A 13684-nucleotide genomic window follows, 5' to 3' on the forward strand; every position below is an offset into this window, starting at 1 on the left:
CCCCATCCCTGCGTCCAGCCCTGGTCCCATAAGTGGCTGGGAAAGCTAAGCTCTGTGCCGTGCCCTCCTCACACCGCCCGGCCCGCTACGTTTCCCTTCAGCCGCGTCCTTCCTCGAGTCTCCCCCACCTCGCCCCGGATTCTGTGAGAGGACTGTCTCCCTTTTACATTTCTTCTCCACCTGACCTGGAGCTGATGTCTCTTAATCCTCCTAATGCGTTTGAATGGTTTTCCATAGTTGTTGGGAAAACGTTCAAAATCCCGTGAGAAGTTCATGAAATTCAGCATTACCTTGGCGCCTGTCCTGCATCCCGCCGTCCCCCGCGTGTCCCTGCTGCTGGCTCCTGAGCTGAGCTGGTCCCCTGGGCCCAGGCTCCCCTGACAGTGCAGGCCGTGCTCCCCGCCCCACGCCTGCCTCTCTCACCAGGTGTTCTCCCGGTTGCCCCCCCAGCTCCCTGCAGGGTTTTCAGCTCTCCACACACAGTCCTATAGTCTTTAACATTTTTTTCTTTGCTGAAGTATGGTTGGCTTACAGTGTTGTTTTGATTGCTGCCGTACAGCACACTGCTTCAGTTTTACGTATCTGTAGATACTCTCTTTTTCCATATTCTTTTCCCTCATTGTTCATCATAGGATACTGAATATAGTGCCCTGTGTCATACAGTGGGACCTTGTTGTTTATCCGTCTTCTATATACTAGTTTGTTTCGAAAAATGGCTGGAAGACCTGAATAAACATTTCTCCAAAGAAGGCATACAGACTGCCAATAGGCACATGAAAGGATGCTCAGCATCACCAATTGTTCAGAGAAATGCAAGTCAGTGTCCTTCATTCTCAACGCCTCACTCATCAGCCAGGCTCATGGTAGATGCTTATTAAGTATTGAGTGAATGAACGAGCTGCTAGTTTGTGGCCAGGGGAGGATTATTTGTGATTAGCATACCAAAGCCCCACATTCTGCCTTCTCTGATTGCATCAAGTCACATGGTTTCCATTCCCGTAAGAACTTCTTAGTAACCTGTACACGTGGCTCTGTGTACTTGGTTTCCCAAGTAGCTTCATAGGATCTTCTCTCGAGACTTGAGGCAAATGGTGGGGTTCCTCAGAGCATATGGCCGCAGCAGCCCGAGTCTCCCTCCACCCCGCACACATTTCCAGATGCTCTCTCAGGATAACTGAAATTCTAGGTGATTCTTGGTGATTCTCAGTGTTTGTTCTTTATAGACAGGAGGTGAGACACGGGTGTCTGGATGTGCGTTCAAAGTCCAAGGAAGTTAGGACTAAGTCACAAGACACCTGAATCACAGCCCTCTGACTTTTTTCTACCTCGGTATAGCCCATTTTTCTCAAATATGTGAAAATTTGTCTTTAATAATTTTTGGAAACTTTTAAAAGCACTGGCAAAACATACTGTTGGCCATGAGTATCCATCCAGAGGTAATGGGATCTGCAGTTGCAACCACCTGGTAGTCTAAAATATTAGATTGGTGCAAAAGTAATTATAGTTTCAGACCCTGAATTTTAAATCATTTTAATTAAGCTCAAACACATCTTTATTAGTCAAAGTTGGTACCATTACAATCAAGTCATTTTTGCCAGGGAGAAAGAAGTTTATTTCTGTAGCATAAAAATCTGTGCTTCAGGATTCAATGACCTCTTGTAAGGCATTTTCTGCCTCCTGCTCGTTGTGAAAGCTTTTTCCGTGAAAAATGGTGTTGAGGTGCTTGAAGAAGTGCTGGTCAGTTGGTGAGAGGTCGGGTGACTATGGCAGATGAGGCAAGACTTCCTAGGCCGGTCCATGCAGGTTTCGAAGCACTGGGTGTGCAGTGTGTGGTGGGTGTTGTCGCAGAGCTGGGCCCACTCTGCTGCCCAGTGCCGGCTCAGCTGTTTGAGTTTTCTGTGCATCTCACTGGTTTGCTGAGCATACGTCTCTTAGGTAACAGTTTGCTGGCATTTGGAAAGTTGCAGTGGGTCAGACCGGCAGCAGACCACCGAACAGTGACCGTGCTTCCTTTTTTGGGGCAAGCTTAGCTTTGGAAGGTGCTTTGGAGTTTCTTCTCGGTCCAGCCACTGAGCTGGTTGTCACTGGTTGTTGTATAAAATCTACTTTTCATTGCACATCACAATCCAATTGAGAAATGGTTCATTGTTGTTGTGTAGAATAAGAGAATACAAACTTCAAAATGATATATTTTTTTGATTTGCAGTCAGCTCATGAGGCACCCACTCACCGAGCTTTTTCACCTTTCCCGTTGGCTTCAGTGCCAAATGACTGTAGAAGGTTGATGTTGGGTTCTTGGGCAGCTTCTCATGTCGTTGTAGAAGGATCAGCTTTGATGATCCTCTCAGTTGTTGTCAGCTTCCAGTGGCCATCCACTGAACCTCCTCATCTTCAAGGCACTTGTTTCCTTCTCGAAGCTTCTTGAACCACCCTGCATTGTATGTTCGCTAGCAGTTCCTGGGCCAAATGCACTGTTGATGTTGTGAGCTGTCTCCACCGCTTTATGACTCATTTTGAATTCAAATAAGAAAATTGCTCTAGTTTGCTTTTTGTCTAAAGTTATTTCCATAGTCTAAAATATACATAAAATAAACAGCAAGTAATGATTCATTAGCAGAAAACATAAAGCAAGAAATGTGTGTTAAAATGATATATAGCACAACCACATTTCTTTAAGAATGTACTCCAGTATCAAGTGGCAAAGCCAGAATTACTTTTGTACCAACCTAAAGCTGCACAGTCCAGGGTTGACTGAACCCACTGATACAGAGTGGCCTGTGCGTGGAGGGTCGTAAGAGACTTGAGCATCAGGGGACTTGTGTCCCTGTGGGGCCAGGACTGATCCACCGCGGATGCTGAGGGGCCATGTTCGTGTAACAGAAAAAAATTGTTTACTTATTTGGCTGCTCTCGGTCTTAGTTGCAGTGCTAGGATCTTCTGTCTTTGCTGTGGAATGCAGGTTTTTAGTTGCAGCATGAGAGAGCTTGTTCCCTGACCAGGGATTGAAACCAGGCCCCCCACATTGGGAGCACAGGGTTGTAGCCACTGGACCACCAGGGAAGTCCCCTTAACCATTTTTAGTGTACAGTTTACTGGGATTAAACACATTCACAGTGTTATACAAACATCACCACCAGGCATCTGCAGAACTGTTTTCATCTTGCAAAACTCAAGCTCTGTGCCCATTAAGCAGTAACTTTCTCTCCCCCTCCCCCTAGACCTTGCAACCACGGATCTTTCTATTTCTTTTTTTTTTCCAACTGAGAAAGAAAACTGTTGCTCAGTGTCCTTTCAGATGATCAGATAGCTCCAACCGCAAGGTTTATTTCGGTGGTTTTTATTTTATTTAAAAACATCTGTTAAGAATCGTGGACATAGAGAACAGAATGTTGGTTGTCAGAGGGGAGGAGGTGGCAGAGGGAAGGACTGGGAGTTTGGAGTCCGCAAAGGTCAACTGTCACCTGCAGGATGGGTAGGCAGCAAGGCCCTACTGCTGGCCCTAACTGTATTTAGTACCCTATGATAAACCGTAATGGAAAAGATACATTAAAAAAAAGGCATACATATGAATAACTGAATCGTTTTGCTGTGCAGCTGAAACACAGCATTGTTAATCAATTATACTCCAATATAAAATAAAAAGTCAAAAAATAAAAGCTAAAACTATAAAACTTAGAAGAAATCATAAAAGAAAAACTTCATGACATTGGGTTAGGCAGTGATTTCTTGCATATGTTACCAAAAGCATGGTTAACTAAGAAAAAAATATAAGAACTGGACTACATGAAAGCAAAAACTTCTGTGCCTCAGAAAACAGTATCAACAGTGTGAAGAAGCAGCCTACAGAATGGGAGAATGTATTTGTAAATCATACATGTGAAAGTGATTTAATATCTCAAATATATACAGTCCTACAATTTAATAATGAAAAATCAAATAACTCAATTTTAAAATTGGCAAAGGACTTGGTTAGGTGCTATCCAGAGAAGATGCACAGATGGCCTGTCAGTACATGAAAAGATGCTCAGCATCATAAATCATTCAGTTCAGTTCAGTCACTCAGTCATGTCCGACTCTTTGCGACCCCATGGACTGCAGCACGCCAGGCCTCCCTGTCCATCACCAACTCCTGGAGTTCACTCAAACTTATGTCCATCGAGTCAGTGATGCCATCCAACCATCTCATCCTCTGTCATCCCCTTCTCTTCCTGCCTTCAATCTTTCCTGGCATCAGGGTCTTTTCAAATGAGTCCACTCTTAACATCAGGTGGCCAAAGTATTGGAGTTTCAGCTTGAATATCACTCAGGACTGATGTCCTTTAGGATGGACTGGTTGGGTCTCCTTGCAGTCCAAGGGACTCTCAAGAGTCTTCTCCAAAACCGCAGTTCAGAAGCATCAATTCTTCGGCGCTCAGCTTTCTTTATAATCCAACTCTCACATCTGTACATGACTACTGGAGAAACCATAGCCTTGATGAGATGGACTTCGGTGGCAAAGTAATATCTCTGCTTTCTAATATGCTCTCTACGTTTGTCATAACTTTCCTTCCAAGGAGCAAGTGTCTTTTAATTTCATGGCTGCAATCACCATCTGCAGTGATTTTTGGAGCCCCCCAAATAAAGTCAGCCACTGATTTCACTATTTCCCCATCTATTTGCCATGAAGTGATGGGACCGGATCCATAATCTTCATTTTCTGAATGTTGAGCTTTAAGCCAACTTTTTCACTCTCCTCTTTCACTTTCATCAAGAGGCTCTTTAGTTCCTCTTCATTTTCTGCCATGAGGGTGGTGTCATCTGCATATCTGAGGTCATTGATATTTCTCCCGGCAATCTTGATTCCAGCTCGTGCTTCCTCCAGTCCAGCGTTTCTCATGATGTGCTCTGCATAGAAGTTAAATAAGCAGGGTGACAATATAGAGCCTTGATGTACTCCTTTCCCTATTTGGAACCAGTCTGTTGTTCCATGTCCAATTCTGACTGTTGCTTCCTGACCTGCATACAGGTTTCTCAAGAGGCAGGTCAGGTGGTTTGGTATTTACATCTCTTTCAGAACTTTCCACAGTTTGTGGTGATTGACACAGTCAAAGGTTTTGGCATACTCAATAAAGCAGAAATAGATGGTTTTCTGGAACTCTTTTGCTTTTTCAATTATCCATTGGTTGTTGGCAGTTTGATCTCTGGTTCCTCTGCCTTTTCTAAAACTAGCTTGAACATCTGGAATTTCACTGTTTACATATTGCTGAAGCCTGGCTTGGAGAATTTTAAGCATTACTTTGCTAGTGTGTGAGGTGAGTGCAATTGTGCAGTAGTTTGAGCATTCTTTGCGCTGCCTTTCTTTGGGATTGGAATGAAAACTGACCTTTTCTAGTCCTGTGGCCACTGCTGAGTTTTCCAAATATGCTGGCATACTGAGTGCAGCACTTTCACAGCATCATCTTTCAGGATTTGAAATAGCTCAGCTGGAATTCCATCACCTCCACTAGCTTTGTTCGTAGTGATGCTTTCTAAGGCCCACTTGACTTCGCATTCCAGGATGTCTGGCTCTAGGTGAGTGGTCACACCATCATGGTTATCTGGGTCGTGAAGATCTTTTTGTATAGTTCTTCTGTGTATCCTTGCTACGTCTTCTTAATATCTTCTGCTTCTGTTAGGTCCAGACCATTTCTGTCCTTTATTGTGCCCATCTTTGCATGAAATGTTCCCTTGGTATCTCTAATTTTCTTGAAGAGATCTCTAGTCTTTCCCATTCTATTGTTTTCCTCTATTTATTTGCACTAATCACTGAGGAAGGCTTTATCTCTCCTTGCTGTTCTTTGGAACTCTGCATTCAGATGCTTATACCTTTCCTTTTCTCCTTTGCTTTTTGCTTCTCTTCTTTTCAGAGCTATTTGTAAGGCCTCCCCAGACAGCCATTTTGCTTTTTTGCATTTCTTTTTCTTGGGGATGTTCTTGACCCCTGTCTCCTGTACAATGTCAGAAAATTGTCCATAGTTCATCAGGCAGTCTGTCTATCAGATCTAATCCCTTAAATCTATTTCTCACTTCCACTGTATAATCGTAAGGGATTTGATTTAGGTCAGACCTGAATGGTCTAGTGGCTTTCCCTACTTTCTTCAGTTTCAGTCTGAATTTGGCAATAAGGAGTTCATGATCTGAGCCACAGTCAGCTCCCGGTCTTGTTTTTGCTGACTGTATAGAGCTTCTCCACCTTTGGCTGCAAAGAATATAATCAATCTGGTTTCGATGTTAGCCATCTGGTGATGTCCATGTGTAGAGGCTTCTCTTGTGTTGTTGGAAGAGGGTGTTTGCTATGACCAGTGCATTTTCTTGGCAAAACTCTATTAGTCTTTGCCCTGCTTCATTCTGTACTCCAAGGCCAAATTTGCATGTTACTCCAGGTGTTTCTTGACTTCCTACTTTTGCATTCCAGTCCCCTGTAATGAAAAAGACATCTTTTTTAGGTGTTAGTTCTAAAAGGTCCTGTAGGTCTTCATAGAACTGTTTGATTTCAGCTTCTTCAGCGTTACTGGTCAGGGATAGACTTGGATTACCATGATATTTTATGGAAACGAACAGAGATCATTCTGTCGTTTTTGAGATTGCATCCAGGTACTGCATTTGTGACTCTTTTGTTGATCATGATGGCTACTCCATTTCTTCTAAGGAATTCCTGCCCGCAGTAGTAGATGTAATGGTCATCTGAGTTAAATTCACCCATTCCAGTCCATTTTAGTTCGCTGATTCCTAGAATGTCGACGTTCACTCTTGCCATCTCCTGTTTGACCACTTCCAGTTTGCCTTGATTCATGGACCTGACATTCCAGGTTCCTATACAATATTGCTGTTTACAGCATTGGACCTTGCTTCCATCACCAGTCACATCCACAACTGGGTGTTTTTTTTTTTTTTTTTGCTTTGGCTCCATCCCTTCATTCTTTCTGGAGTTATTTCTCCACTGATTTCCAGTAGCATATTGGGCACCTACCGGCCTGGGGAGTTCATCTTTCAGTGTCTTATCTTTTTGCCTGTTCATGCTGCTCATGGGGTTCTCAAGGCAAGAACACTGAAGTGGTTTGCCATTCCCTTCTCCAGTGGACCACATTCTGTCAGAACTCTCCACTGTGACCTGTCTGTCTTGGGTGGCCCCAAGCGTGTACATTTGGAGATTCTTAGTTCAGGTACTGTTCTTGGTTCATGTGGTGTTGAAGGCTGGCTTGAAGCTTTCTGAGCGTGCCTTGGTGGCACGTGAAATGAGCTTGATTGTATGGTAGCTTGAGCATTCCTCGGTATTGCCTTTCTTTGGCTTGTGTCTGTTTCGTAGCTAGAGATAGGTTCGTTCGAGTGGTGCTTTAGATTCTCCACATAGGTGATATCATGTGGTGCTTTTTTTCTCTTTCTGGCTGACTTCACTGAGTGTGATATTCTCTAGGTCCTGCCAGCGGCTGCCAATGGCCGTGTGGTGTTCCTTTTTGTGGTTGAGTAGAGTTCTCTGGTATATGTATACCACATCTTTTTTTATCCACTCATCTGCTGATGGATATTTAGGTTGTAACAGACATCATGAATTTAAATCATTTCTTTCTGTAACTTGAAAAAAGTGCTGATTTGGACTTTGACTATTGATATTTCTTAGATATGTCCTGTCCACATCCTTTCAGTGTTGGTTCAGGATTTGGTCACCTGTGTCTGTACTAACGTATTCTTCTCTTAACTGACTTGTATCTGTGCCCCTCTGGGATTTCCCATGGCAGTTTCTAAGGACTTTCTTCCCAGGTGTTTGACTTGGCTTCATGCGCCTCTTGGTAGGGCTTATTGTTGTTTGACATGGTAAAACATGAAAGCCTAATCTCCAGCCATTTATGACACTTAAGTCACAGTTTTCTTGTAGAATTCTATCTAATTCTTATGTGGGAGAATATATTGATAAAGTACTTGGGGACTGCAGAGTAATTTGGAGGCATCTATACTAAAAAATCTCATATAATTTTAATGTTCTACTAGTTTGGCTATCAATGTGAGTGGTGAAATCTTTATATATATATGTATGTATGTATGTATGTATGTATGTATGTATGTATATGCCTCTCTCTATATAAATGCCATGCATATATATGTATATATGCCTATAAGTTAGTCATTCAGTCTTGTCTGACTCTTTGTGACCCCGTGGACTATAGCCCGTCAGGCTCCCTGTCCATGGAATTCTCCTGGCAAGAATACTGGAGTGGGTAGCCATTCCTTTCTCCAGGACATCATCTTGACCCAAGAATTATACCTGTCTCCTGCATTGCAAACAGATTCTTTACCGTCTGAGCCACCAGGCAAGCCCATATGTGCCTCTGGGTGTACATATATCTGTTTTGTCCGGGAAGAATACTTTTAATTTGGGTGTTGTATGAAAGATAAGCATTACTTTTATCCAAGATTATTTTGTGTTATGACAATAGCCATCTTGCTTGGTGCCTTTTTGTCCTGTGTTTTTGAGACAAAGGCAGTAAGCATGCATAGAAGTGGCTTCGGCCTGACTTTCAGCTTCCTCATATGGCCTCTCTTGGTTTTATACATCTAGTGTGAAAAATGTATGTGATCATCTCCCGTTTTTTATTTCTTTGTAAGCGCTTTCTATTAATTTAGTGGGGAAAAAAGTGGGATGTAAAGGTGTGCTTTAAAAAGCTGCTGTCCGTGATGAAGGAGTCATTCAGAAAAGATGACATCATCTTAGAATAATAATACAAGTAAGACTTAGATGGCTTTTATGGCTTTCATCCCATTTGAAAAACTGGTATAATTTTAGGTGGCAGAGGATTACATCATATAATTTTGAATGGTTTTCAGGAAACAGGGAAATTAGACTGGTTAATAGGGCGGAGAAGGCAATGGCACCCCACTCCAGTGATGTAAGCTATGGCGGGAACACAGTCGCTTACAGTATAATATAGTGTTTGCTTAGTGAAACCTAAGATGAGAATAAAATTTCCTGTAAAAATTCCACAAAAGGGGATGTTACAGTGAAATGAAGCCTTTAGACTGAAAAGAAAAGTCTTGCATATGTGGGAACTAGCTCAGTTTTTAAGGGTTATATGATCCCAGTGAAGCTGTGAAGGAAAAGGAAGGTAGGTCCCAGCATGTGCAGCTTCTGGAAGCTCCAGACAAACAGGAGAAGCAGAATGGGAAGCTGCAGAGAGGCCCCACAGAAGGTGGAATTCCGACAACACTCAGGCTGCTCCTTCTCCAGAGTGGCTTCAGAACACTTTTTGCTTCATTAAGGCTTGTTCACTGGAGTCTTAACAGAGGAAACCCCCTGCAGCTTTTGTTTCATGAAAGGGTTAAGTATCAGGAAAACAGAGGTAGCTTATCCCAGATTGATGTATTACACAGCCGCTTTTGTGCTCAAACAACTCTCTCATTCTGAAGGAGTGCTTTGTTCTCTCAGTGGAGAGCTGGATTCTTCAATGGCTGGATTCATTCTCCGGGATTACTCAGTGTTTACTCTATCTGCTAATGGCAGGCTTTGCTTGACAACATGTCCTTTCTTGTTGGGAGACTTGGCAAACTCAGAAACACTGGCTTTTCTTTCTTCAAAATGTCGGAACTTTGTGGATGCAAAGCAGTTTTTTGAACTTCAGAGAGTTTTGTCTCGACTGTTATGCACACCTGTTGAGTAATCTTGAAGTTATCAGACTCTTCCAACTACACATTTGTGAATAGAAAGTGTTACTTTTTTAGAGGTGATGTCGTTTACCTGTATTGTCAGTGGATTCATTGTTTGTATAATCAATGTGAGATAGCTTTCTAGTGATCATATTGGTGGCAATGTGAAAAGCATTGAAGAATTTCCAGATAATTCCCAGGAAATCCATAGGTAGGTAGGTACATTTCAAGGTTATGAACACTTTGAAAGTGCAGTAAAACAGTGAGTAGGTATCTTTGGAGGTCTGCTTTCTTAATAGATAAACATAAGCGTCCTGATTGCTGTCTCCCTCCCTGAAGTTAGTGGTATGTTTCCGTCCTGTAATCTGTTTTCTCGCTCTGTTCAGAATAACGACATCTCAGCCTCCTGTCCTACCTCTGAACACTCCCACCCGTCTGCAGACCCCAGAGGGTGATTTTGAGGGAGACAGGATGCCCTTGGAGGCTGGAATGAGAGCCTTTCCTTAGAAGCTGAGAAACAGGTTCCTAGAGATTTGGGGGTTGGTACTGCTCTTTTTGATGGCTTTACTGTTTCCATATTTGTTTCTACATTCTTTAAATGATTTTGAGAGGAAAGTTTCCTGACTGGCTTCTGGCCTTAGTTAAGTTTCTGGCTACAGTGTTTTACACTTAGTATTCAAGGAATATTTGGGAAGTCTTATAAAATCCTATGTCGATAGAGCTGGCTTTAAGTAATCTCTGTGGTTTATAGCATCCTGGGTGGGTGGGTCGGTGGGTGTGTGTGTGTGTGATGTATGTTTGAGAAGAGAGTGTGTGTGTGTGATGTATGTTTGTGAAGAGTGTGTGTGTGTGAGAGAGAGATGTATGTTTGTGGAGAGTGTGTGTGTGTGAGACATGTATGTTTGTAGAGTGTGTGTGTGTGTGTGTGAGAGAGAGAGATGTATGTTTGTGGAGAGTGTGTGTGTGTGAGAGAGAGGTGTGTGTGTGAGAGAGATGTATGTTTGTGAAGAGTGTGTGTGAGAGAGATGTATGTTTGTGGAGAGCATATGTGTGTGTGTGTGAGAGAGAGAGAGATGTATGTTTGTGAAGTGTGTGTGTGTGTGAATGAGAGAGAGAGAGAGAGATGTGTGTTTGTGGAGAGTGTGAGAGAGAGAGATGTATGTTTGTGGAGAGTGTGGGAGAGAGAGATGTATGTTTGTGGAGAGCATGTGTGTGTGTGAGAGAGAGAGATGTGTGTTTGTGGAGATATAAACTGGTGCTTGTTTTAGTCTTTTATGATTCTGTGTAATAACCAACCTACTTATCTTATCTGTGATATTTATTGAGTGTCTACAATATGTATACCGCTGTTTATCTCAGTAGAAGGATAAAATACGAAAGTCTGTTAAAACCACGTGGCTCTTGTTATCTTGGAGTTAGCTGGTTGGGAGAAACGAGATGCGCCTGTACTCTGAACAGTAAATTTGGAGGGCAGAGAAGTATATGACTCTTCCAGGTGCCAGATTAATTGTCACAGGCTCAGGAGCAGGACTTCTGGCGTCTCAGATGGTAGAGAACTCACCTACTGTGCAGGAATTGTGGGTTCAGTGCATGGGTCAGGAAGGTCCCCTGGAGGAGAGCATGGCAGCCCGCGCCAGTATTCCTGCCCGGAGAATCCCATGGACAGGGGAGCCTGGTGGGCTGCAGTCCACAGGGTTGCAAAGAGTTGGACAGGACTGGGCAGCTAAGCACGCTGGAGTTCAGGGACCAAAGAGGGAAATGAGGGCTGGAAAGGTGAGTGAGGCCCCGGAGGAAGTGGGGCTGAATGTCTGCTCCCAGGATGGGGAGACCTGTGCAGGAGGGCTGTGACCAGAAAGGGTGTTCTGCGTGGTGGTACCCTGAGGGTAACAGTGCACGGGGCCTGAGCTCTTTGGGAGGAACACTGAGAAGTTGCCAGTTGGATTAGAAGGATACGTTGAGGTAATGGGGCTTAAATAGATTGAATGCAACAGATACTCATATATGGTCTCATCTAGGGCAAGTTGTGGATTTTGCTGAAATTTTATACATGCAAGTTGTTACATTTTTCTGCATTTGCTTTTGGCTCACAAAAGTTTCTGAGAGAAATGAGTGTTGACTGAAAAACTGAACAGTCTAAAAGGTGAGAGTTACATTTGGTGAATAAAACAGGCCTCAGTCCTAGGACACAGCCTCTCAGGCGGCTCTGAGGGACGGCTCTGAAGAGGCTGGGGGAGGCCAGGATGTATGGGGGCTTTGCAACAGAGATCAGGTAGTTGGAACATCAGAAGACTACCTGATTAACCAGAGAAAACAAGATCTCTCAAGTTAATGAATTGAGCGCTTTTCTGTGTATGGGAAGGTGCAGGCCTCTGAGCTCCTCGAGCTTGTTTCTTTGATCTGTGCCTCAGGTGCCCGGGGCCAGGATCCCGCGCTTTCTCACCCTGACGTGAGTTTGATGATGGTTTGATGGTTTTGGGGCTGGTGGTTTGAAACTCAGGTGTTTTCATCCTGAGTTCCCTCAGGGCTCATGGTCCAGGCGGCTGTAATGTGATGGCTTGGTGGCTGCAGCACCCTTTGTTTACCAGTACAGACAGGAGCAGTGTTAAAGATTGGATTGAAAAACTCTATTTCCACACACTCTTAGTATTAAGATTTGCAGGAGTTGTTATGTCAATAAGTACACATGTAAATTTCATATTGAACTGATGAGTGAAAAACCTCATTAATACAGCATATGTTTTTTCCTAGGCCGGACCTGATAGACATGAATACTGTTGCTGTTCAAAGCAACCTTGCAAATTTAGAGCACGCTTTCTATGTAGCAGAAAAAATCGGTGTTATAAGACTTCTGGATCCTGAAGGTGAGTGAATGTCTTGACCAGATGTTGACGGCCTGGAAGGTCTGAGCTAAAGTAATTGATCAGCATTTTGAAATAATTCATGTTGCTGCTTTCAGATGTTGATGTCTCCTCACCTGATGAAAAGTCAGTAATAACATATGTATCATCTCTCTATGACGCATTTCCCAAAGTCCCTGAAGGTGGTGAAGGCATCGGGGCAAATGTGAGTATTGATTTTTCCATTCTGAAGTTGATAACTCAGAATTGACTGAATTCTCTGAGAGTGCTTTTTGCAGTCATATTTTTTGTTAATATGACTTAAAAGAAATTGAAGTGTAGTAGATTTACAATGTTCTGTTAATTTATGCTGTAGAGCAAAATGATTCAGTTATCCATATATTTGCATTCTTTTTAAAATGTTCTTTTTCATTATAGTTTATCATAGGGTATTGAATATAGTTCTGCTAATTCCAGCCTCCCAGTCCCTACATCCCCCAAGCTTCTACCCCTTGGCACCCATCAGTCTATTCTCTATGTTTGTGATTCTCTTTCTGTTTCATAGATAAGTTAATTTGTGTCATATTTTAGATTATGATACCATTCATATTGTATGGTAATCGTCTTTCTCTGTCTTAACTTCATTTAGTACGATAACCTCTGGGTCTATCCATGTTGCTACACATGGCATTATTTTATTCTTTTATATGGTCAAGTAATATTCCATTGTATATATGTACCATATCTTCTTTTAAAAAAAAAAAAATTTTGTCTTCAGTCTCACACGAACAGCAACGGGATCCATTCTTCCCCAAACTCCCCTCCCATCCAGGCTGCCACATAACATTGAGCAGAGTTCCATGTGCTATATAGTAGGTCCTTGTTGGTTATCTGTTTTAAATATAGCAGTGTGTACCTGTCCATCCCAGACTCCCTAATTATCCCTTTCCCCATCCTCCCCTGCCAGCAATCATAAGTTCGTCCTCTAAGTCCGTGAGTTTCTCTGTTTTGTAAGTCAGTTCCTTTGTATCATTTCTCTTTAGATTCCGCATATAAGGGATGCCATACAATATTTCTCCTTCTCTGTCTGACTTCCTTCGCTCAGTATGACCATCTCTGGGTCCATCCGTGTTGCTGCAGAAGGCATTATTGCACTCTTTCTCTTGACTGAGTAGTATTCCCTTGTATATACG

The 13684-nt window shown here is 42.8% G+C and overlaps 1 protein-coding gene across 33 annotated transcripts in view; it reads left to right on the top strand.

Moving 5' to 3' along the window:
• DST (dystonin) overlaps positions 1–13684 on the top strand; it is a 524163-nt gene that overhangs the window by 312205 nt on the left and 198274 nt on the right. For all 33 annotated transcript variants that reach the window (XM_060403014.1, XM_060403015.1, XM_060403016.1 and 30 more), the window contains 2 exons: positions 12403–12515; positions 12611–12717. In XM_060403014.1, the coding sequence (XP_060258997.1) occupies positions 12403–12515; positions 12611–12717 (220 nt within the window). The remainder of the gene's footprint in view (positions 1–12402; positions 12516–12610; positions 12718–13684) is intronic.

The sequence above is a fragment of the Ovis aries genome, chromosome 20 (genome assembly GCF_016772045.2).
Source record: "Ovis aries strain OAR_USU_Benz2616 breed Rambouillet chromosome 20, ARS-UI_Ramb_v3.0, whole genome shotgun sequence".
NCBI classification, from domain to species: domain Eukaryota; kingdom Metazoa; phylum Chordata; class Mammalia; order Artiodactyla; family Bovidae; genus Ovis; species Ovis aries.